This window comes from Nipponia nippon, unplaced genomic scaffold, assembly GCF_047370975.1.
Source record: "Nipponia nippon isolate SJK-2023a ecotype South Korea unplaced genomic scaffold, ASM4737097v1 scaffold_1, whole genome shotgun sequence".
Classification (NCBI taxonomy): Eukaryota; Metazoa; Chordata; class Aves; order Pelecaniformes; family Threskiornithidae; genus Nipponia; species Nipponia nippon.
The window spans coordinates 135,672,215-135,698,319 of record NW_028262290.1 but is presented as its reverse complement, the minus strand read 5'-3'; the positions used below and the strand labels follow the sequence as shown (position 1 = coordinate 135,698,319).

At 37.0% G+C, this 26,105-nt stretch overlaps 1 protein-coding gene across 9 annotated transcripts in view; it reads right to left on the bottom strand.

The window, feature by feature from the left end:
* DGKB (diacylglycerol kinase beta) overlaps positions 1-26,105 on the bottom strand; it is a 494,094-nt gene that overhangs the window by 318,690 nt on the left and 149,299 nt on the right. For all 9 annotated transcript variants that reach the window (XM_087773968.1, XM_087773975.1, XM_087773980.1 and 6 more), the window contains one exon: positions 16,469-16,729. In XM_087773968.1, coding sequence (XP_087630094.1) covers positions 16,469-16,538 — 70 coding nt within the window. In that variant the 5' untranslated portion in view covers positions 16,539-16,729. The remainder of the gene's footprint in view (positions 1-16,468; positions 16,730-26,105) is intronic.

Here is a 26,105-nt window from a genome sequence, read left to right as displayed (position 1 = left end):
AAAGATCAGGAATTGACTTCTGTCCAATTTTAAAAGGAACAGCTATAATTTGAGTTGTTTAAAAGCTTGCATGCGATTCAGTAGATAATTTGAATACAGAAAAATAAATACATTTTTAATGAAGTATTACTCCTTACTGTTCTGAGAACACAACGAATGAATTCCTCCACCAGAGGAATTCATCCTCCACCGGAGGAATACTGTGCATTTTATTCTCACCTTACCTTCTTCTCGGTTCTGTAACTTCTCTCTCTATTCCAACCCTCGCATAAGCCCTAGATCATTCCATGCATACTACCTTGCTTCCCATTAAGCTTTCTTTCCTCTTCGTCTTTACTTTTATTTTATCCAAAATTTCTCCAATCTTCTTAATTGCTCCTGTTTTTTTCACCTATGCCTCCTAACTACTTATGTTTTATTCCTGACGGCTACATACTTAAAATCTTCTAATCAAAATAACTAGCTAATGAAAATCAGACCTTATCTGCCTCTTTGTTCACTCTCTCCATGTTTGTACTTGATCTGCACCATTTTTAAGGAAAAGGATTCCTGTAATTTTAAAAATCTACCATGTTTTGACTATGATTAAAAATAGAGAAGGCATGATAAGATGGGATGGTCTTTTCAGAAGAAATAATGAATTAATTTCATAGAGAACAGTGATGCATACCCTGTACGAATTAATATTGTTAAAACAAAATTTAATTTTTATGAGTCAGGAAGACTTAAAATTAATTTTCTCCGTTTTTTCAAAACTTCAAAAACAGACTGCTAAAAAACACTTAGAAGTTTTACGACACTGTTTGAATTTCCAGACCTGCAAATGCAAATGGAGCAGAAAATTCTACATTCCCCTAAAATGACTGTTAGAATTACTAGTTCAACAGCATTACTGCATAAAATTTGAAAATGCAACTGGATGTCAATCAAAAAAGCAGTTTGAAAAATCTCGGCTCTGATAGCAAGCTCCAAAGCTATCTACTGATGGTCATTTGGCAAGGGCTGGGAGTACCCACTTTTACAAAGCTCCACTGACCACTGAAGTTATGCAGCACAAGCTACTAAACCTTTATCTAAGACTAAATATGCATAGAGGGGGAGGAAAAAAACAAACTCTAGAATATGTATGCAAAGAAAATAATGTTTTCAGAATTCTATTGAAGACTTACTTATGTTAAATTGAAAGCCAGTATCAGTAGAAGTGGGAATCTCTCCTGGTGAATTGTTGTTTCATGAAAGATTAGGCCAAGACTGATACTCTGCATAACTATCAACACTAAAAACTGGTTAAGAAAATAATGAATAAAGAAAATAATAAAAATCTGCTATGATAAAAGGACTTTGTTCTCCTCCTTTTGTGAAAGGGATGAAAATGTTTGCCACTTCTTCCATCTGTTTTGTTTTTACATAACAATTATTGTTTTGTAATAACTAAACAGGTGGGAGAAATGGGAAGCGTTTTCATCTCTTTCAGAAAAGAAGAAAGAAAATTAGGTAGAATCCACTCCTCAAAACAGAATAGGGCATTGAGACAGCAGTTATGGAAAAGACTGAGCGATAAACACAGGCATTTAGTAAAACAATGCAGAAATCAAATCCCCAGAGATGCTTCACAACCTGTAAAACAAAGCAGATGATCAACTCTTCTAAGCTAAAACTAGTTGAGAACTGTGGGCATATGTTTTTTGTTATTATCACTCTTTATTTTTGAAAGATAGAGGTATGGGTACGTGGTCTGTAAGAAGCTTGGCCTAAAAACACTAGAATGCTATTAAGAGACAACTTCATAGTGATATATTAGCAGTCTGAATAAGAGAAGCACTTATGAAAACTCACCTGCTGTTATATACAAGACTAATCACAATTAAACACCCTAACGGAGTTTGCCTTAATCACCACCTCAGAACAGTACATGTATTACTCTGTGGCACGATAATTTGTGTAGCAGCCAGCAGCAAGTGAACACAACTTCTCCATCACCGGCAGCATGAACAGCAAACCCGTATGAACAGAGCTCTTGCGTATCCCTGATTGCTACTACATGACTCCTGAAGGGGAAAAAAAAGAGGACATGACAAGTTCTTTCTGCATGGAGACAACAACTTTCTGTACATATAACATCTCAGGTGGCCATTCCTGTCCAATAAAATCATGTCATTCCTTACATTAAATAATATCTATCAGGATAAAAGCTGAAGCACGCATCAACTGGCAAGTTTAACATAAAAAAAATGCAGTGACATGATATGTTTCTTATTCATTATCCCAAGTTATTTAGAGTAGTTTACGCAGCTTTATTCACTAGAAACAACACAACACTCAATGAGGTCTGACTCAGTTTCAAGCCAAAGACTTTCTGTAGTGCAGAGACCACATTGCTAGTTTCCACTAAAAGACTTAAATGGAGATGTGATTATAACCCATCGTGCATAATTATGCAAAATTTGGTATTGCTTTTTATGTCAAGACAGACCTTGAATAAAGATTAACGTATTTGTGCCTGGACCCCTTACAAAACTTTTCAGATGCATGCCTCCCAGGGACAGGATGCTAAGCTGTAGAGGTGACTGGATTTGTTTGGGCGTTTTCATTTTGTTTTGTTTGGGGAGCAGGATGGGAGTGGGTATTGTTAGCCAAAGATGCTACACAGGTTTTGTGGCTAGATAACAAAATGGAGATGGAAAAAAGGAGGGGAAAAAAAGGAACTCAGGTTCTTATGAAAGCTGTTAATGGTAAGAAAACCATAAAGTTTAAAGTAAACTTATTCGGGTTCTTTTTAAAAATAGGAGATTGGATAACTTTAAGCTCCAATGTGTACACAGAGCTGCAAAGCATTTATCTTAAGAGTAGAGTCTGTCTTGGAGAGTTTGCAATTTGAAGAGCAGCTTAGTAGTCCTCCTACATAATCAGTCATTACATCTCTAGAACTCTTTTAGAAGGAATTGCTACTCTGGCACTTGCTTCTTGAAACCTACTCCAGAAAAAATTCAGTGCATGCTTTAATTTAAACACACAGTTACACTGGGAAATCCTTCAGAATGTGCTTTTGTACTATTTGGGACAACTTCATTATATTTTGTCATTCTTTCTGTGGATCCCTTAAACTCCCAGAATCCTCTTAAAGCACTGATAATTTAAAATTATATCATAGTGTCATATACTGTTTTGAGATATAATGGTCCTCTTTGGATGTATCACATGTTAGACCATAGATGAAATAATGAGCTTGGACTTGACGAGCAACGTGATAGAATTCATTGTGTCTGAAGCAAAATATAAAACTATGGCTCTATACTTAAAAGAAAACAAAGGAATATGAAATAGATCAGTATTCCTTTAACTATTAGCTAATTCCTAAATAACTAACATCTTATCTACTAAAATAATTCTGAATGAATAATCATTTCTGATCTATTCTAGAATAAGAGCACCTCCAAAGGGAATGCAAGTGGCTTATTTCAAATTCCAGTTTGAGTACTTACTTGGATTCACCCTCAGCCAAAATTAGCTAAAGAAGTAGTCAAGCTTTAGAATTAAAAATAATAGCACTTATGTACATATTCACAGGTTTTAATAATAAAGAATTTATACAAAAACTTCACAAGGCTCTCTACAGGAGATGGAATAGTTATCTTACAGTAATTTAAATCATTGTTACCAGATAAAAGTTGGCTCGCCACTAAGGTTCTACTTGAATTCTTTTCCTTCTGCCCCAGGTCATTCCTCTCAATCTCACCATCTGTTTTTCATAATTTCTTTTTAAATTATTTTTTAAGACCAAACACCCAAACGTCAAATAAGAATATCCAAAAGTCAACCTTTAGGTATTGAGCTCTGTTTTGTCTCCTGTCTGTTGTTCTGACTCTTTAAAAGCCTACTTTAATTTTGTCCTAGTCATCTCTTTCTGAGATCTGCTCTTCTCTCAGTTTCCTTAAATCACTCAATGCATTACCTATGAGTTGTAAAAATAGCATGGATCCATGAACTTTGGTCTACCAAAAGTTGGCAGACTCCCAACTTTGTTTGAAGCCATTTGTTTTGTTTTATTTTTCCATGGCTTAATTTTCAATTATTTTTATATTTTTTTTCCCTTCGGGACTTCAATCTTTTTCATCCCAGGAACTCTGAATTTCCTATATTCATGCTGCTAAAATGGTACAATTACCATCTATTTGCAACCTTAGTTCAAAACTAGAGTAATGTACTTATCTTGCCACTCTTTTTCTTTGCATCTCTTTACTCTGCTTTCATCATCTCTAATATCATTTCAATAATTTCTCAAACTCTTAGAGCCTATCCAGTACTGAAGTGCCCCTGTTCAATACAGCACCCAGACACATACTTAGTATATAAACTGTCTTCCCATCCTCTTCTCATAACTATCTAAAATTTTCACTGTGTTTCCTTCCATTCATTTCAACCTCTACAATATATAGGCTCTTATACAATATACAGACTATGCTTTCTTCCAAAGCAGTGATGTCAATAATGACTGCCAGGATCTTTAATTAATCTATTCTGATACACGTAAGGATGCTAGATTCTGTCCCATCTCTGCAGTGACTTTCAAACATAAATAACGTATTAAAAGTAGAAATGACCCTCTCCATAAAAAAAAAACAAAAAACCACACACAAAAAAAACAAAAAACAAAAAAACCAAACCAACAACAAACAAACCATAGTTAACAAAGCATTTTAAAGCTATTTGGTATGCCTTCATGAATGAAAACATCTATTACTAGGCCAGTTAATTCTGGGAAGTACATTCTTCAAAACAAATTCATTATCAATAACTATCAATACTGCTACAATTAATTTGAGTGTCTCATTAACACAAATTATTTATAACCTTTTATGTTGAAAATAAAATCAAGAATTTATATTTTCAGAAACTATGCAAAAAATATTACATTGGAATTTAATCACAAGTTTTTTTCTCTATACTGGTTTTAATAAAATTATAATCCACACAAAATCTGACAGTTCTAAAAACAAATTTAGCAATCAGTAATGTCCTCAAAAAGCCATTACATTTTGCAATGCAGCCAACAAAACTATGCAGTGACACTCCATAACACCCACTAAAAATCTTCCAAAGCCACACAAAAAGCAATATATTTTTAGTGCTTGAAAAAACAATGAAAACATACATAATTATAAGCACATTTAAAATTTTTGCTTCTTCTAATTGGCAGAAAGCAACAGAGAGGAATGCAATCCAGGGCCCTTCAACCCCAACAAATGGCACAGGGAGAGAGGCCTTCTGACACCATCAGGCAGCCCTATGCCCACTCTTTTTCAAACAGAGGCCTCTGATTCTTGATTTGAACCATCAAGAGCAACCTATCTCCTGTTCCCAAGAGCAATAAGGAAGGCAGCTTTGGTTTCTTTCTTCAAAAATCCAGGAGAAGCAGAACAGTGTAAGCAGTAACACGAACAGCAAAGTATATTTTTTCAGCGGATGAGTTGGATGAGAAGCTTTCCCCTTCTCTATTCAGGCATATGAAGCTTTGCTTGGCTGAGGGGACCCGCCACAAGCTGCTGATTCTTTGAATTCAAATCTCATAAAAGCAAAAAACGATCACCCTTTCTCTCAGACCTATTTTTTTTTCAGTTTGTCTGATGAGTCACGGATTGTCATCATTTGAATTACACTTTCAAGCTCTTCTATATAAACACAAGGACTAAAAATACATGCTTTTAATGAGAGCTGAGGTTCTGCCACAGTCACATGGCTCCCCAATTAGTCCATTCTCCCTTCGTTTTGTTTCTTCAAGGCTTGGTGAACTGTAATTCTCTGTTTGTGACATCAGGCTCATTTCCACAGCAACCAATTGAATTATCCCCCAAATCTTTATAATACAGAATAAGCAATAGAAACAGATGAACTCTTTAGAAACAAAAGCTTCTCACTGTTTACATGCAAATGTCCATAGAAACAACGAAACAATAAAGGAAAAGAAATATGGAAGACACATAGAAACACAGGAAATGTAACAAAGGAATAATCAATGTTTATACATTTTACGGTGTATAAATACACATTCAGTAATTTTATGACCTTATGTCAGATTTGCAATAACCACAATATGTGTTCAACACCAGTGACAGCTGATGCTGCAACACCGGGCATTAATGACTGGCAGTGTATATCTGTGTAGCTTCAATTCTAGAAAGAAATCATTATTTTTGACAGAGGAAACAGAAACCAAGGTGAGATGACACCATTTGCCTTTCAGGATTCTAAGACAGGAGGTATCACCGCCAGCCACCACACACCATGGATCCCACAGCCACAGGAACCTCAGAACTGGGGTTTCTATTCTGGACTTTGTAGGAAGTCTTTAGATTTGCTTCTTGCAACAATATCCTTGAAAATGGAAATGCATAGTCATTGACTTTTCCCTTAAAGACTTACTCATAATTCCTTCTATTGCAACAAAGGACCAGCATTTGAGATCCTGACTATATTATTTAAGAACCAGGGATTTATCTGCATGTCTAAGAGTTAACACAAGCCCTGTTACTATTGGCAGTGCTAGAGCTCTGACTAGCTTAATCTTTCCCAGATACCTAAACAGCCACTATGCCCTCAGTGGAAACACTGGAAACTTAGTAGCATGATCTAGAAAACAATATGATTATCCTAAAAATAAAGGTCAAACACTATCCAGTCTCAGAACAACCAATTCAATACCTGTATTGTACTGAACTATTGTGTTTCACTGCTCAGTGGGACTAAGTAAACATTACAATCTTCTCCAGGTGTTGCGATCACCTTCTCTCCCCCATTCTCCCAGATGAAGCAGACGTACAAGATGGTTGCAAGCAGAATTACCATCTTCCAGTGAGGCCACCAAGTGCTCTTGATGATGGGGCAGCATCCTATTCATCACACACAAAGCATGGCCAGTGCTTCTGTGTGCTCAGATGATGGGTTTGTAATAATTACAGCCTTTTCTAACAGTATTTTATCTCTGGAGTCTGGGATCAATGCAGTTTGGTACTATCTAACAGGCTGCAGCAATTTTTTCCTTCTCTAATTCCTCTAACATTTCTTCCATATGAGATCTAAATAGGTATAAAGCTTCAACACTTTTGCTAGCTTTCCTAAATGGACAAATAAAGTGTTAGTACTAGCACAACTGAGGCCATTTGCTTCATAGTACTTTTGTTACCCCTAAATGGAAGTTGCAAGTTTCTGAGCCATTGTATTTTTGACCCTGCCACTCAATCATTCAGGAGCCAGAAGCTGTTCTTTAGGACAGGAATTGAAGCTAAGAACAGCTAGTGCTTCATTGAACTGATCCTACTCTGGACCAATTTGTCAACATCTTTAAAAATTCTGAATTACAAAGGCCTATTGCCTTCTCTGCTTTTACTAAACGGACTAAGTCTCTTTCTGTTATGATATATGACCTCTTGCTAGCAGTCTCCAGTCAACAGCATGCAGCAGCAACAGTAGTCTTGCATTTTGCTGGCTAAAGTCCCTTTATATCAGAACTCCTGAACACGTCAGATATTTCTGGGAGCACCCTGTGCAGAGGAATAGGGTATCTTATAAACAGCAGCGTATGCCCGATATTTTGCCATCTGATAGTCACAAATGCATATAAATTCACTCTTTTCCTCTCATAAAACATGTGTCCCTGCAGCTGGCATACAAAGTTTCTTGCAGTCAGAAGACAGGGCAGAATCCCTGAAATTAGCTAAGACATGAACATAATACTGTAATAAGATCACTTTTAGGATACTGAAAAAGTCACTCAATGTGACATTACTTAGTGCCATTACTGCGTACAATTCAAATAAAGTTCTAGGAAAGCCATTAGTTCCTAAAAGACTGCTTTAAATTAGAATATATAGTAGCCTGTGAGGGACTGAAAGGACTCAAAAGCATTTGCCTTTGTCATGAAATAAAGTAACTCCTGCATAATTTGATAGACCCTTTAGTCAAAGTAAGGAGGTCAGCACTCTCTTCTCCATTGTCCCTTTCCCTAAATAGCCTGTCGTACCTCAAACAAGTTGGATGCTCTTCTTCAGTATGGGCATGGAAGCAGGAAGAAAGTTCTGCACACACCTGAGTATTCCACCTGACTGCCACGAGAAGGTACATCCTTATCCACAGTTGTGGATAGAGTCAATATAACACTGTTTACCCTAGACAGGTTAACTGGAGAATTGCCTGGCTTCTGTTTGGGTAAAAACACATCTACTAGTCATAGATAGGCATATATCATGGCAGGAACACTAAGCATTTTAAGTCATTAGAAAGCCCACCTCAGAGATCCAGATTATACTCTATGTTTATCAGCTTTTTTTCCTTCAGAAATGCTCAGCTTATCATACCGATCGTACATTCTCTCCAAGTCCTAACACAGAATTCCTGATGAGAGAAAGGAAAGAAATCCACCAATACTTCTGCAGCTGACATTGGTGCCCAGCTCTGCACCCCCACAATGACTTCATCTATGAAACAATCTTCAGAAGCCAAGTCCCAACTATGACCGGTTAAACAAAAAATAAATTCACAACTTTGTATCTTTCCTATTCTGGATTTCAGTCTAACATGAGTCAAAGTTGGATCCAATATCCTCATTAGCACAGACTATATATAACCACCTTCCTTTGGACAGAGATCAGCTTTTTTTAAGAATAAATCTGACAAGAGCCTAAACCTATCAGATATAATATTTCTATCCCATTTTCTCTAAATTGGTACAACACAGGAATGTGCACCAGGGATTTAAATTCACAGATCTCAAGAAAGAAATTACAGTGTTGCATCAATAAGCATAGTTCATAGTTCACCTCTCAGAAGAACTAAAGCAAGTGCCCTACCAAACCCTTGAGTGGGACTCCAGTTTCTCTTAGTCACAGTTTTAGTCCCCAGTCACAGACTCAGAACTGGGATTCAGACTCCACGAATCATGAATTGGTCCCTTTTTCTGGCCACTCCACCCCCAACAGGCCTTGCATGCAAAGAGGGCATCTCTCACTAGACTCATTATTCTTCTCCATAAAGTTCTCCAAGTGCATTGGATATCATACAGGCAGCGCTGGCAGACTCCATCTTTCAGCGAGTCTGACAGGCTGACAAAACTTTATGAGAACTTAATTTCCTCCACCTTGACTAACAGCAGCAGAACCACCATACCCCTAAAATCCAATACTTGGGGTAAAACTATTCTGAGTAATCACCAGCAATTTTCTCTCTCCAAACAGCCAAAAATAGCTGGTTTTAGCAATCTGTTTTCTTTGATGAGGCCCATTCCCTCATTAGAATTAGCACAATTCCATGTGGCACTAGAAGCCTGGGACCCTCTGAGGGATTGCGTAATAGCCCATAGCTGCTGGTGACCAGCTGCCACATGTATGAAGTCCCCCTCAGGTTATCATTTATACCCGTAGTAGAAGAAAATCTTTTCCATCTGTGAGGGCCACAGAATCAAACCCACCCAAGAGAGCCTGGCAACTTAATTCTGGCCCAAAACTTCTGCTGACCTTCTTGTTTCTCTTCAGAGATCTTTTTCACAAGTTCCTCTTTCCTGTTCCCCTATAAAATTCTTACACTGTCTAGTTCTTGCAGTAGCTATTGATGCTACATCAAAAGATGCTGCAGCTGCTGATGCTGTTCCTGTTCTCACAGCCATTTCAGTAGCACTCCAACGTCTATTTCTATCTTCAGGCTGTGACAGTCTGCCCAAGTTCTCCTCCACCAGCCTGGGAAAAAATCACTGCCAAAAGTTTTGCAAAAAGTCTTTTTCAGGCTTTTTCCTCAGGGCACATTTTGTTGACAAACTCAAAAGGACAACACAAAACCAAGCTATTTCCCCAGAGTGCACATGCTGCCAGAGCTCAGAGGCCTTTTCCTCCACCTCTCTCTGCCTACTGAGGGAAGGGAGACCTTCCTTCTTTCTTTTAAAGCCTAGCTGAATCATGAAATAGTCTTGCTTTAACTGTTTCCAGTCCCTTCAATATTTTCTCACTTCCTCTTGAAGCAGGATCCTCTAAACTTCCCTCAAAATATAATTTGGACCATAATAGCCATAAAACTTCATTTAATAAAAAGGAGATACAAAATTCATTTAATAAAAAGGATACAAAAAACCCTGTCCAAACTAATCAAACTTACCATACAGATAATAATCACAATGAAGCTATTTATATTGTTTCTCTCTAATGTCCTTACAATTCAGGCTGCTGTTAGGAGTAGTACAGAACTCTGCATATACTTGGTACTATACAGTTTGGAGAAACAGTCTCTGCCTGATAAGTCCTGTAGGTACATTACTCTATGCACTTTAAGTGCCATTTTTATGCAGAAAAAAACCTGCATCTTTTCGCCTTTCTTTCCCACAGCCAGCATTGATCATGAAATCTAAAGGAGAAAAAAAAAATACGAATTTTCTTCTCTTGAGTGCATGGATTTCCTTAGAATCTTCAGTATTTGGTGTGGGTTACATTATTGTTGTTGTTGTTATTGTTATTATTACTACTATATAATAAGCACACCAGTTATCTCAGTTCTCTTTCTTTTCACGTATTCTTCTGAGGCATTTTAAAACCAGACGAAGATCTAATGCAAAATATTTTCTACTATTCTCTCTTCAAAACAAGAGGAGAGAGGAGATTTTTAATTTGATGGGCAAGGAGGACACACAGGAACTGTCTTTGGAAATAATTATTCTTCCAAAACCACACACATGCATATTAACTGCAAAAAGACAAGTATTAGGTAATATGCTCTTTGAGTCCTAGTAATACACTCCTCTTCTTTTTAAAGTAATATTTAAACTGTTCCAAAAAATTCATTTGAAGCTCCAAATTATTTAAGTATGGCAAGCAGATGAAGAAAGGTCTTAAATCGGAAGCTGCCTCTAACTGAGCTCGAAAATAACTCGGTAAAACAAAATTATGGATATTCCTTGGATTAATTTACTGGAAGATATTCACTTACTGTTAAGTTCTAAGTGTCACTTAGAGGGAAATGTTTTGTGATTAGGAACAAGTGGTGGAGAACTCATTGGCCTTTGCTGTTCAGTTACATTTATGGAAATTGGGAAAAGCTGGTATGTATTCAGGAAAGAAATTTTACATTCCTGGTTTGTGTTCATCAGACAATACACTTGGATAAAGCTGAGAATCATACTATAAATATGTGATGAAGAAGCCAAGCAGACAAGATGTGGTAGGAAGTTCTCAATGAGATACCAAGGACAATATCTTGCACACAGAGCTAGAAGCAGGCCTTGTTTGTTTAACTATACTTGCAAGAGTAGACAGGCTATCATCAAGCCGACAAAAGATGAATTAAAAGTAGAACTACACTGAACTGGAGCAAAGCGTCTTTCAGTCAGAAAGTGTAAAGCACATGTCCCTGTCTGAGCACTAGAATCCATGTGAGAAGTTTAACGGGCTTTATAGTGAAAGATTCACACACCTACTTTGGCGACTAAAAAGGGGATTTAGGCTGAATTCAGACCTCTAAGCCCAGGACAGCTGGATCTATAATGTCCACACTCAATCAGCTGCAGTTCTGCATGTATAACCTAAGTCTGGAAGTACTTTTAAGTTTATTCTCTGTGCAGCGTGTATCTCAATATGGTTTAAAAATTCCTTTACATGACTAAAGTCAGTTGATGCAGAAGAGAAGCAACTCATCTAGGCTCCTCGTAAGTTCTGTTACAGTCTAAAGATAAGAACAGGTATTTAATCTCTCTCTTAGAACCTGGATGGACCCATTCCTCTGCTATTCGCAGAAACCATAATACTTGCAGATGTGACTGATTTCAGCAAAGTCTGGCAGCAACGGTCATCTTCATAAAACAGGTGGAAGTGAGAAAGACTTGCCTTCTGGTTAGAGGAAAGACTGACGATACGAGGTTGAACCTCAGTTTGAACGCAAAAGACTCAAATTGAAATCCCTCAACTCCTACAAGTGTGACCTGTCCGCTATGCAGTAGAATAGTCTGGGTTACCACCCCTTCCAACACTGGATCAAAACTAAGGCTATCAGACCAGAAAGGTGGTGTGTGCTTGTGTGGAGGGCAGCGGCTGGGGGTGTCACACAAGAAAAACACTATCAACACTATCTCACTCCATAGCCAGCTTCGGTTGAGGGGATTCAGCTTGCGAAGGGAACTCTGTGAGGGTTTTTTCTGACCACCAAGCAAATATGCAACACACCGGCAAACACATTTTAAAGAGAATATTTCCTGGGTGGATAGGCACATGAAATGCAGAACAACTCCTGTCCTGAAAATAAATGAGCAAACTTTCTTAACCAAATTTACTTAGGCTCCAAAGAGAAGCAGAAATCAAAATACACCCTGTGCTTAAAGCTTCCTACTGGTTAGCACAAGGCAAGGCACCTCAGCGCACCCCCTCTTTAGGCTCACCTACTGAAGGTATGTGTTTTGCATCAGTGATAGTAGATGCTGTGAATCATCAACACTTAGTATTTGAGCACAGCAATACGATATAGAGGTGTAGGTGGGAACTCTGAATTCTACCCACTGAGCTCAGGTCAGCCTAGTACACTCCTCTCGAACAGTTTAAGAATTTCTTCATGTTTCCTTTTAATTAAGTCTTTACCATCCAGTATTATTACTTTTCACTTGCACACCAAAACGTGTGTACACTAATACATCAGAAAAAACTCTTTCTGTAGGTGTTATTGTTTGAAAGGCTGTACTACTTTCTTTCAGTCTTATGCATATCTTTCTTACTATCAAATACTTGCAAAAATTGACTCAGATTAAAAAAATAATCCAATGTATGTTTGTATAATGAACTTAAAAGACCAGTTCTTTTCATATTTCAGCTTGTTGTTGTATAGGGTTTGCGTGGCAAGGTTTTGGTAGCAGGGGGGCTACAGGGGTGGCTTCTGTGAGAAGATGCCAGAAGCTTCCCCCATGTCCAACAGAGTCAATGCCAGCCGGCCCCAAGACTGACCTGCCGCTGACCAAAGCTGAGCCCATCAGCAACAGTGGTAGAGCCTCTCAGATTACATATTTAAGAAGGGGAAAAAAACTGCTGCGCAACTGCAGCCAAAGAGAGGAGTGAGAATATGTGAGAGGAACAACTGTGCAGACACCAAGGTGAATGAAGAAGGAGGGGGAGGAGGTGCTCCAGGTGCCAGAGCAGAGATTCCTCTGCAGCCTGTGGTGAAGACCATGGTGAGGCAGGCTGTCCCCCTGCAGCCCATGGAGGTTAACGGTGGAGCAGATATTCACCTGCAGCCCATGGAGGACCCCACACTGAAGCAGGCAAATGTGCCTGAAGGAGGCTGTGACCCCATGGGAAGCCCACACTGGAGCAGGCTCCTGGCAGGACCTCTGGACCCATGGAGAGAAGCCCATGCTGGAGCAGGTTTGCTGGCAGGACCAAGGTGAACCTACCACAGTTGTACAAAAGTAATTCTGATTCCAGTGACCTCATTAAGTAATGTGACTATCAGCCACTAAGAGTATGATCCAAAGTCACTGATAACCAAGGTAGACAGGTCTTTGGGAGACTGTACTCTTTGTTCCAGTACTCACTTTAAGCCTGATTCAAACTAAGTAGGGATTATAAACATTGTATTTTGTAAATTCAAGAAAGAGTATCTGTTAAAAATTTCCATAGTTAAAATAATGTTGTAATTTAGGTAAGATTTATGAAGTAAAGTCTATACACCAAACTGAATGAAAGGCAGAGCAAATGACACCCCAACATATCAGCAGGTGAGTAGAAAACAAATCACTTGGCTATAAATTCCCTACTGTATTGTGGAGTCCTTCAGTGAAACCAGCTCGTTAGCACAAGGCAAGGCTGGGGACTCATCACCAACACAAAGTCAAACCTCCTTACAGTGTTACCTTCTGACACCCAGATCATCTCTCCTTCCTGCAGGAGACCCACTGGTACCTCAACTCAAGTGCTGGAGAGAAGTGTACAATGCCTTTATTTTATTTATTTATTTATTTTAAATAAATCAAACTCTACCAAGCCAGTCAGACTCTGCTAGAAATCTGGTGATTTTTCAGTTCACTATCTTGCCATATTCAACAATGACAATGAAATATCAAAGCAATTATATACTCAAACTTCATAAAATTCCACAATTTAATTACTACACAGTAATGAGTAAAAGCATCTACTGTCACAACATTTCATATTTCTGCATGTTAGATAAAAATGTATCAAATTCAAAAATGTTGGATCCAATTAAATATTTTTTTAAATTGCATTTTAAGTCTTAAATCACACATTTAAAGATACTGCTATTCGGTCATTTAGCAAAATTAAATTGTACAGCTAAGAAATTAAACATAAGGCCCATATCTGGGTTATATTCCCTTGGCATTGTATATCAAAGTCTATACACCATTAACAATTTTTTTTCTAATTGCCTCAGAAATTGAAGTATTTATACAAAGATGCATCACATTTCACATCGAACAACTAACATCCTTCTATTCCAGACAAGGAGAGGAAGCTTGAAAGACACAATGTCTTTCTTTCATATACACACACAAACCTGAACACAAACAAATACAACCAATTTCACCAAATACTTCATCCTGATACCAATAGTTCTGGTTAAAGCAATGGCTCTGAACTATCGTCTGTGCAAGAAGTGCTGGAGGAGCAAAGGGAAGCAGAAAGAAAAGGAATATATGAAATACCCTTTTTTTTTCCATAAGGAAGACAAGAAATATTTTGGCAAACGCTGCATTGAAGGCTTAAATTATAGGAATGCATAGGAAAAAAAACATAACTGTTCTATCTCTCTCTATTAGAAGTGTCCAATTTCTGGTATTGAAAAAATGAAGGAAGAATCATTTTTAAATATTTTCGCAGGAAGAAGTAAATATTTTCAGAAGTAAATGTTTGTTTGTTTGTTTTTTTAAGCTGCTATACTATGTTTACTATCCATTTGGTGATGTAATTTAAACGAAACAAGCTTATTCACGTCAAACGTGAAATACAAAATTTTCTCTGCAATGGTCTCTGAAGGCAACAGAACATCAATACAAAATTTGGATGTTTTCTTTTTAACCTCCATGTAATTGCATCTTGTTTCCCTGTATTTAATGTTTCTGTGCATTACATACAAATAAAAGAACTACTAAAAAGCATGGATATTTTCATTTCTCAGACTCATACTAGATCTTTAAGGCCTTCTTTTAAGGAGGAGGTCCTAAGTGATTAAATACTGGACAGGTATCAATGTCTTATATTCCGATATAAAATGAGAAACAAAATAGCTCCTTATTTGGTAACATCATTAAGGATTTAAAGCAGTATTCATCTCTATAGCTTATCCTTTGAGACAAGAACGTGGCATGGGGTGGAAACATACCTTGTTAATAAATAGAATACTTTAAAATGTACAGCAGTTGTAGAAAAATGTCAGACTCAAATACATCTGTTCCAGAAAGCATCATGTAAATATTTCTACTTGATTTTTTTTTTTTGGTTCAATGACATTACATTGTATAAAGTATCATTCATAGCTTAACTTGATACCATGAAAATATTATGAATCTCAATCACATTCCAGTGGAATATACTATTAAAGTTAACTCTAATAATCATTTTATGATTATTCTGTTAGATGACTACACTGAAATACAATTAAGTATATGCCATGATGTCATAGGCACAAAAAACCCCAATCTGCAGTCTGCATTCTACCATATATGCACGTTTTCTTTAGTAATAAATCAACAACATTCATAAATCATATGAAATTTTCTCATTTTTCAAAAATATAAATTTAGATTACTTATCATACAGGAAAACTTCTTAAATGTTCTTTACCTTTTCCAGTTCAGTTCTTATCAGGCTTCATAAACTGCCTCCTAAAGCTAACTTCTCATGTTCAGCATCTGCCCTTTAAGCACGTAATTCTGAGCCATTTAAATTGCTCAGGCAACTTAAAGGAAGTTTTGCCTGAGAAATAACTACAGAGCTGGATGTTCATCTTAAAGAGTTTTTTGTTTCCTGCTGTTTCACAGGACAACTCCTACTTCACATCGTTTATCGTATTAGAAACATCTTCATATTGAACACCTAGATGTGTTTCTCCTGGAATCTCCATGTTTCCTCCATGACTGAGCAAGCCTTCTTTTTAACTACAAACCCCACTGTAGTGGCAACAAATTGTTATGGTGAATTTAAGATGGCAAAGCCATAAAAATAGACTCTTCAAATACCCACAGTCACATAACCTATAGTCGGTCTACATGGTACCACACTGGATAATGAAGGGAAAAAAAAAAAAAAAGCTACAGACCCCAACTGATTATTTTCTTTCCTCCAAAGAACATATCTTTTGGATTAAAAAACATAAACATAAACCATAATTTAACCTCCTACTTGACAGTGAATAATACCATAATAATATTATATTCTGCATTCAAAATATTCTTAATTTTTAATTAGCCATAAAATCACATATTTTAAAAATTACTTACATTCCGCATATTTCTGAAGCTGAGAGAACTCCCCAGGACTAAGGTTAACCCACTTCTCCTGGCTCGTCATACTGGCAGTAAGGGTCCTCGTTAAATATCAGAAAAACATTCCCTTTGACCCAGGTGATATAAACTCCATAAAGATTTGGAGCTTCAGTTCACAGTGCTTGGAGACTGGAGAGATGACTTCAGTCTACGTGGATGAAGTTTTGGATGCTATAAACTGTTCCCAGTGTGTTGGTTCAGTGGTGAGTTACAGCACTGTTAAAAGAAGATCAAACATAGAAGCATAAATACTAGTTTTATTATTGAAATAATTGTAACTGATAAATATTTTCTTACATAGTTTTGCTCAAAATCTTTCCATACAATATTTGTCTATAAATAGTTTTATATGTATTTCCAAATTTTATTTTTGTAGTTCCAAATGCTTATGTGCAGCACTGATAATCAAAAATTATTGATTGTTTATGATCAAATTGTATCTGGACAGCTTGTGTGGGGATGTCTCTGTGTCTGTAACAACCACAGCAATAGTAGATACTATCTATCAGTAAACTTAGTTCCCTATGATTTTAAAATGGGATTCAGGTAACGGGGTTTGTAACCAACTACGCTGTTGTACAGTGCTGTGTGGCCTTGTCAGAAATGTTCTGAAGCTTCTAACTCCCCATGTCAAAATGAAATGGATTCTGCAGTTTGGTGAGAAATTCATATGAGAGCTACATAAATATTAACTATTCTAACAAAATAGTAGGGGTTTGATTTCTAGAATGTCACATTGCTGAAGTCACTACTGAAAATCAAATATAACTGCTGGCACCGTTGCAAATAAGTTCAGGAAAAAAAAAGACCAAACTGTGGGTGCCATCTCATTCCAATTTTATGCAGCTTTTACCTCCATAGGACAGTCCTTACAAAGGCAATGCATTACCAACACCACTCCTTGCACAACAGGTATGATACTTTTCATCTAATTTTAGCCATCTGGAAGCCAGGTACCTCATCCGAGGCTGTCATTTAGGGCTTTCTCTTTAATCAGCAGAAAGAGACAGGTGGCCCAGACAGCAATTAATCCCTCCAGTTTCAACATAATCTTAAAATGTGATGAATTGCCTTCTTGCGGTATTTAACTTTCGCTATTGATTACAGAGGTTGCCTAGATGACAAGCTTGGACTAGAAAGCTAATTTTAGACCATAAGTGGAATCTCTTTATATGCCTAGCAATGTGTCATTTACAAGGGTCAGATTATAAAAAGAGCAAAGGAAAAATTCAGACCAGAAGAGACTGACACAGTAATGGAAAGAGTGCTAAGGAGGAAGATGTTGGCGGCTAGCAGAGGAGAGAAAAAGGAGCAAAATGTCGTAAGGGGGAGAGAAAAAACAAAACAAAACAAAAAACAAAGAAATAGAGTAGCTAGGAACAGAAGCGTATGAAGAAAAACACACTAACCCAATGATAGACAACATCTTTTTTTTTTTCCGTCTCATATATATGATTATTATCCCTGGACAAAGAAATTCAGGAAGGAAGACACCTTAGTCCAAGAGCATGTTTTCATTGCTCTGAGGCTCTTCTTGGTGAATTATTTGAGTATATGTACCGATATTATGAGCAAGTAAGGTTATCCAAATACAACAACTGTGCAACAGACTACTTGGCAGCTGCCTTGTCTTTTTAAAACTGAACGAGAAGAGATTCCTACACTCTTCAACTCCTCAAGTTAGAATAAAACATAAGTATAAGTTAGAAGAGGCAACATCTAGAAACTTTGATTGAACAAATAACAAAAACTAATAAGAGCATGGAGACTGGAAGGGAAAAAGCAACATTAATGTGGATAATGTTAGCCAAGTGCAAGGCACATCAGCGTTCAAACAGCAGTGAATCAACGTCAGTGCCAGAAAAAGGGCAGTAACTACAAAAGCTAAAAGTGATATTCAAAAAGAAAAGCTATCATTCTGTCTTGAGAACCTCTTATTTACAAGAAGAGAAAATAACTATGGTCAATGGGGACATATTAATCAGAGATGTTTCATTTCTGGCAGTTGATTAGATTGAAGACAGTTTTATTCATTCAAATAGACATATTTTTCTCATATTCTTAACAATTGATTAGGTTTTACCGAAAATGGTTTTATATTTGCATAGTTGATTTAATAGAACCAAAATTTTCTACCACAATTTCATCCAGTAGTACTTTTTGTATTCTTAACTGCATTAGCTTCATTACCTGTAAAAGCTAACATTGCTGAATACTGTACAGTTAAAGATTATCTCAATTATTTAATATGAATACTTGTGACAAGCAGCCCACCATTAGAATTGCTATTGCTAGCAAGGTAATAACTGCCATGCTCTCTAAACTGATCAATCTATTCACATCCAATACCTTTAGCTGACCACTGTCTATAGGGTTTGTTGCGTACACAGGCAGTGAAAACGGATGTAGGCTCTACTGCCTATGAACAGTGTTGCAAGAAAAGGTACACGGCCTCAATGAGATGGGAGCAACAGAAAAATTTAGTCTGGGCATGGCAGCCCACAGGAAAGAACATGTAGCCTGTGTGTAAGCCAGCAGTTATCATGGAAGATATAACAGCGTTTAAGGCTACATTATTACTTTGGAAAACTCTCCAAATGCAAGTTCCTTCCTTTGAAAGGGGAGACTGTGGGTGATCTAGTGGAACTCATTTGCCAGGTTTAATCTGGGAACAGTAATGGGGAGGTAGGCAGTCCTCTGAGGATGACTTAGTCTTTGGACTGCAGCCAGGTCCTGTACACCACCTCAGTGCACATGATGCAGGAATATGCAGAAATAAAATGGAGAAAATCTCAGCAAAAGGAATCTTACAGAGGCTTCCTTTTTTAGCTTCCTATTCTGCTGCAAGGGAGTCCTAAATAAGGAAAGGTCCTTGCTCCATGCATCCTTTAGTTTTCAGTTAAACCTTTTATAGTGGCATTTTTCCATTTTATATAGATAATAATGTAGCTATAAGAAATCAAGCATATTATACAGATGCTGAGGACAAAAGTCATCAAGGCATATTTGTGTTAATATGGTGTGTGCCATTTGTTAAGGTAAACATTTCAAGATCACCTATATCTTGTACAATATCTTAATTTCTGTAGAAGAGAATATTAATTTATATTCTCTTTTTCAGTAGTGTTTAATTTAAGTGCATTCTTTTGAACTTTATTTTAGTGCTCTTTTTCTCAGTACTCCAGGAGGGTCATGCAGTGAGAAACCTATACGTAAGTACATGAAGAGGAAAGCAGTAACAGGGATAATACTATCATGCAGGTTAAAAAAAACAAAAACAAAAACAAAACAAACCACACCACACAAAAAACCTTGAACTTAAACATTAATCAAATATGCTTGCTGGCAAGCAAAATAAAGATCAGCAGCACTAAACAGACACAAACAGTGATTTGACATCTCCATGCAGAGATAAATTACTTTGAAGAACACACTACAGCATACAGTTAAAATACACAGGATGTCAGGTAGGGAACTCTTCTACTGATCCTTTAAGAGTTTGACCTGTTCCAGGAAACTCAGATCTGTGCACACATTTTGTTAGTATCTGCTTAGGCAAGATTCACAGCCCTATGAACCAGACACAAAGCAGGCCTTTACAAATAAGAGAAATTAGAAACACTACTTTAATAAACCATTCATTTTATCACAAAAAGAATTAGAAAAAAAAAATTCTTCCTCCTCTACCCACCAACAGTAATAAGTCTTAGAATTCCAGTCTCTCTTTTATAATGTGTTTTTCGTTCTGGATTTGAGGGTTTATTAAGTTTTCTGTCAGGATTCCTACCAGGCCACATACCCAAACTAGGAAGCAAAGCTTTGTTAAAAACTCTACAAATCAAATTACTTAGCATTCAGCCAACAATGCCAACAAACTTAGATTTCCAGGAATTCCTCATGCCACTGAAACCCTCAGTTGCTCTGCAGAAACAAGGCTGAAGAGAGAAGAGAAAGGAATATACAATGGAGGAAAAAACAAATACAAAGGCACATCCCCTATACGCCAACCTCAACACTCAAATCATCTCATTACACCTTGTAAAGTCCTCACTGCACGGAAAGAGGAGTTTTCAGAACGTATAGGGGGGAAAAGAATTACTTTCAGTCCTACAAAACCAATCAACAACACTGAGTTCAGCTTCAAACTTCAGTTCCAGAGGACTGTGCCCTGTGCATACATGTCCAGCTCCTCAACCAACCCAGCTCCCTCCGCTTCCTCCTTAGAGGCAGGTGGGCTTCTTCTGGGGGGCTCATCCTCACTGCCGCAACTGAAAGCATGAAACTCTTCTTAATGCATGTCTTAAGGGACTTTTCTGTGTTCACAATAACAGGGAAACCTAAAACAGCCTAGAAGCTGGCTTTTTTAATTACTCAGCCATTTTTTGCTTTCTACCAGCCCTTCCATAATGTATATCTCGCATACAGTTTCATCATTAATTGCCCATTACTCCATAAAGGGGGCACAGGGTAAGGCTGATGACAAGAAGGGGTGCAGGTGACAAAATGACAGATCTTAAGTAAGCATCTTCCATGCTACACAAGACTGAGACCTTCAAGTCCTTTTCTCCCATTTCCCTCTGATTTAGTATGCTTATGTTTTTACTGGGAAAAAAGAAAAAAAAAGAAAAAAAGGGAGAGAGAACATGAACCCTAAGGAAACAAGTTTCCTTCCAGGGAAACTACAGTTCTCCACAGCATGACTGATTAGTGATTTTTGCCCGAACAATAGGAATACATAACACGGAATATTTTATACCTCAATAGCTATGAAGGCTGAAGTAATTATGCTTTTAAAGAATTTTTCTGTACAGAATGTACTTGGTATTTCCTTCAGTTGGGTCCTACACCTTCACCACAGTTAGCTAGATCCTGTGATTTCAATGTGAGTGACATCATGGATTTTCCAAAGGAGAATTTTTGCATGTGATACTACATGCTGACACATACACATACACATGAAACAGTTTTCTGTATTAACTCCTGCAACCAGTTCAGAAAGCAAGTATGTTGTTTTTAGTGAAAGACCAAAGCATCTTTCCTCCGAAAATTCAGTGTCATTTGTGGGTTTACCAAGCAATGGAAAAGTACACATTTCATCAATACTTGTAGAAGAAAAACTCAGCCTTCATGTGTAAAATATATTCTCTTGTGACCGTATTTTAAGATCTATGTAATATTAATATATAAGGGATTATGATGCACTATTGCACTACTTGTTCTCTATTAATTAAGCTGTTAAGATCAAAGTACATAATACTTCCAGGGCACTGAAGGACCGGGCTTGCTATTGAACCCCCAGGACATTCTCCACGCTAAGGTTGTTATTGTCAAAACAGCTGAACCAAAAAAACAGAAAAAAACCTAACAATCTCTAATTTTTTTGGAAATGCAGGCATTATATACAGATACACAAAACAATTTGTGTAGGTATTCCTGCAATTCATTTTACACTTTGTAGAAAACAATGTCTCTAATGTCAGAAATACTCCAAATTGCATAGCTGAAAGTATATTCTGAAGAATTTGGGGGGGAAAAAATCCAATCAAAAGCATCTGCTAATTAGCATTCTGATTTCTTTACTCTCAAATACAGAAGTATTATGATTATTTATAATTGCAGATTAACAGCATGGATGAAAAAAAGAGCCCCCATAACAAAACACAAGAGCTTTTTCCTACAGAAATTGTATATTTTACATAACAATATCCTCTTGTTTTTCACAGTATTTAGCATACATAAAGTCATTTTAGTAGTACACATTCTTTTTCAATTTAGCAAAGGATGCTTACTGATGTAAATTAACATCATTCTGAAATATAAACTCTAAACGTTGGTACACTGAAATTAGAAAAAAATTGCTTACCGAGCTAAAAAGCTCTCCCTTTTAAGAAGTGACTTCAACACAACTCAAAAGCATGAATGTGTTCCTGACTACTTTATCCCCAGGTGTACTAGTCTGGGGCATGTAAAAACATCCATTTAAATTTTAATACAAAGCTATGGACTGTATTCCTCAGAGAAGCAATTATTCAAATTCACTTCCTCGAATTATTTATATGTAATATATCAGTAAACACTGGGAATACATGCAGCACAAAACCCATTGTGACAGGATAAGCAGAATACTTGAATCTTTGAGAAAACTTTTCACCAATACTACAATTTGTGACAGTGAGGAATACTAGCAACAAAAACCTAATCAGAATGCAAGATAGCAACAGAACAGAATATAGTTACTTACATTTAAACTACAAGCATACGTTTTTAAATATATTTTTTTTACTTTGCTCTTTATGAACCTTAACTTCACATGACCATTTTAAAAACAACTTCAGATAGATCTTAAATTTTTCCAACTCCTAGGCTTGCTATTTCCAAGTTGCAACACTAATTACCTATCAAGTCAGAAAAACTACATTCAAATTTCCCAGTGTTTTCTTCACTAAAAGAAATACTGAAATAAATGAAACCTAAGGAGAATTTGGGACAAGGAAATAGCACAATGTATATGTGCTGATGCATCATAGGTTTTTAAAGGCTTTCTTCTTGTTTTAAATAATATAACTGAATAAACTAAACTGACACTTTTTCAAACTGGAATTTATTTTATGCTTATGAGAGAAACAGTACATAATTCAAAATTCTTCTCTAAGTGAGAGGCATGGAGCTGTTCCCAATGCTAAAAAGTTCTCAACGACAATTTTAGGAAAACAGATTTTAAAAAGTGAAAATTTAAAAAGGAAATTTGAGGAGTGAGTCCTCCTTCTTATCATTTTACATCAATGACTAAACAAGCAAATTTGTCCATAGGGCCACTAAAATTTGGTATTAATTATGACTAAATGATCACACTGTACGATATTTTTATTGTATAAATGGTTGATTATAAACATATTGAAACTAGGAGAAAAAAAAATTTACCCTACCAAAAAGCAGCCAATAAACTGTTTAGACAGAAAAATTTCTAGACAGCTGTTAGTATTTTGAAATCAGTGAATTTCAAAAATATACTATTTGAATATTAAAAGCCTTAAAAGAAGGCTGAATCACTAAGACTGGTATTCTTTAATAAATAGAACAAAGTAATCCAGGACAGAAAGAACAGGATTTGATAGGTATAACTATGTAATCTATAGGAAATTCTCTGTAATACAGCACATTTGGCTGTCCACTGGATAAATCACTCTGTAGAGAGGATTCATCACAATTCTTTTCATGTCGCCCACTACTATTTCTACATATCTACCAAAAACTCCTTCAAAATTTAGAACATCACAAAATAAACATCATAGGGGCAACCTCTGCCTTCCAAAGTGTGCATCTACCACCTTCTCCAAGAAAGCCAACTATAGAAGTGCACCCCTCGGTGTGAACTTTACACAGGTCTCCCCACAGCTGGCACCACGAGTATCTGAGCCCATATTAGCAGAGCGTTAAGCTCTTCGACTATTATCTGCCATGTGTTCTTCTTTTCTTTCCATTCCCACTCATGTGATGAACTGTAAATTCTGCATAACAATTAACTTTTGTTGGTAATAAGCTACAGGGGTTTTTTTTGTTTAATTGTTGGTTTTAATTAATCTCTCCATATTTACGTGCTCTAGGGGTGATTACATTAGAGGAAGGCAAAGCTGAAAAGTGTAATTTACAACTGGGGAAGATTTCTGATGATCCTTAATTTCCTGGGGCAGAAATTCCTACTTCGTGCTCGGAAATAAGCCTTTGAAGAGCTATGCTTTAGTCTTGTGACAAAAATGTTCCACTGCGCTCGAGGAAAAGATTTGTTAACTGCTGTCCTCATTCCAAAGCTTTATGCACTTTTAAAGTCAACTGGGAACCGGGCACTGGAGTTCCTTTTAAATAACTTGTGAGAATTTGAACTTGATTTAATCTTCAGTAGGAAATCTGTACACAGAATAGAGATCAGGTTAACAGGCAAGGTAATAGATTTTATAGCAGAAGTTCATGCTGTGTTGTTTTCTACTAGCTGGGTTTTTTTTTTTTCTTTTTTCCCTAGGGAGAGAGCTACATGCAGAAGTTGATTAAATTATTGTAGTCCTTGGACATGAATAGCCGGCACTATGTCACTGTCCACTGGGACAGTGTGGAACCTTCTAGACAACTACAAACAGTTTCATATTTATTCATTAGTATTACTATAAAAGAGTTCAGTGATAGCGAGCTACCAAAAGTGGGATAGGTCCTTGCCTGCAGGAATACATACCTGCAGCCAAAGGAACCTATGTGATGGCAGCAGCATCTCAAAATACTATTCACTGTTCACCCACGCGATTCCTGACCTGTTCAAACTCAGCTCCAAGGAGACAATAATTTCTAGGTTTGTGAAGGCTCTGTGAACATCACCACTTGTGTGTTCCTGGCACTTGCTCTGATGGCACGCCCACACTGCCATCAGAGGCGTGGATGCACAAGTGGAGCACATGTGAGGCAATTTTACTGAAGCAAAGCCAGAAGCGAATGGCCAAGTTGGCCCAGCACCATGAGCACCAGGGCAGGCTCTGCACCTCTGCCCAACCTCTTGCGCACATGCTCAAGCAATGCTGAAGTCCGTGCTGCCACAGTTTCACAGCTCTCAGCACCTGAAACTACTACTAAAAGGCAGCTTGGCCTCATCTCTTTCAACAGCATAAACATACCTTGAGTCTCTTATCTCATACCCTTATCAATTTTCCTACAGGTTATATATTGCCATTGACTAAACTGAGACAGAGAACTGGCATTTGTGGAACTACACACAAGAGATTTGGTAAGGGATGGAAGTGCATTTTCTGACTGAGGGTCCTTCATTTGTTTGTCTGTCTGTCCCACCCAGATAGACTTACAGTTGTAAAGACACAACTTTAACACATTGACTCATCTTTCAGATGGGACACCACCACCTCCTCATGGTTAACTGTGCTGATTTTTCCAGAGGAATATGAGAAGACGACAATGAAATTTCTGTCCTCCACCCACTGATTTCAGGATATTAAGTCATTATATTGTAAATGTTCAGCCTTTCATCCAAAGACTCCATTCTAAACCCCGCCATTTTAAACGTTAAGCTGTCTCCAGAATGCTTTGTAGCTAAGGCATGCCAACATTCCCATGGGTTTTTTTAAACAACTAAAAATTGGTATTTAATTGCACTTTTAATTGACAAAGGTATATAATTCCACTTTTATGAAACTTAAGTTTGTGTTCTTTTTCCATGACGTTCAGTTTTCAATACAAAAAAAAAAAAATCTTAATTTTGTCAATTTGTGTTTCCCTGTGTTTTTCCCATCTCAAAGGGAAGAAGAAAAAAAAAAGTTGATCCTGTCTCCTCTTTCCCTTGGGAATTTTTTGGCTGAGCTAGCTTATATTATGCTTGCATTTCTTAAATATTTTTTCTCTGGAGAAAGGCTTTGGATTTCTGTTATCTTTTTCTAGCATGTTTTTCTCTGGAGTTCTACCTAATTATTTTCTCTCTTTAAGTGCTGCAATTAATTCTCCTCAGATTTAGCTTATGTTTTTACACAGTAGTCCTTGGCGCTAATGTTATTGTTATTGTAAGTATGATTATCTAAAGATAGGAGAAATGTGGGACTGG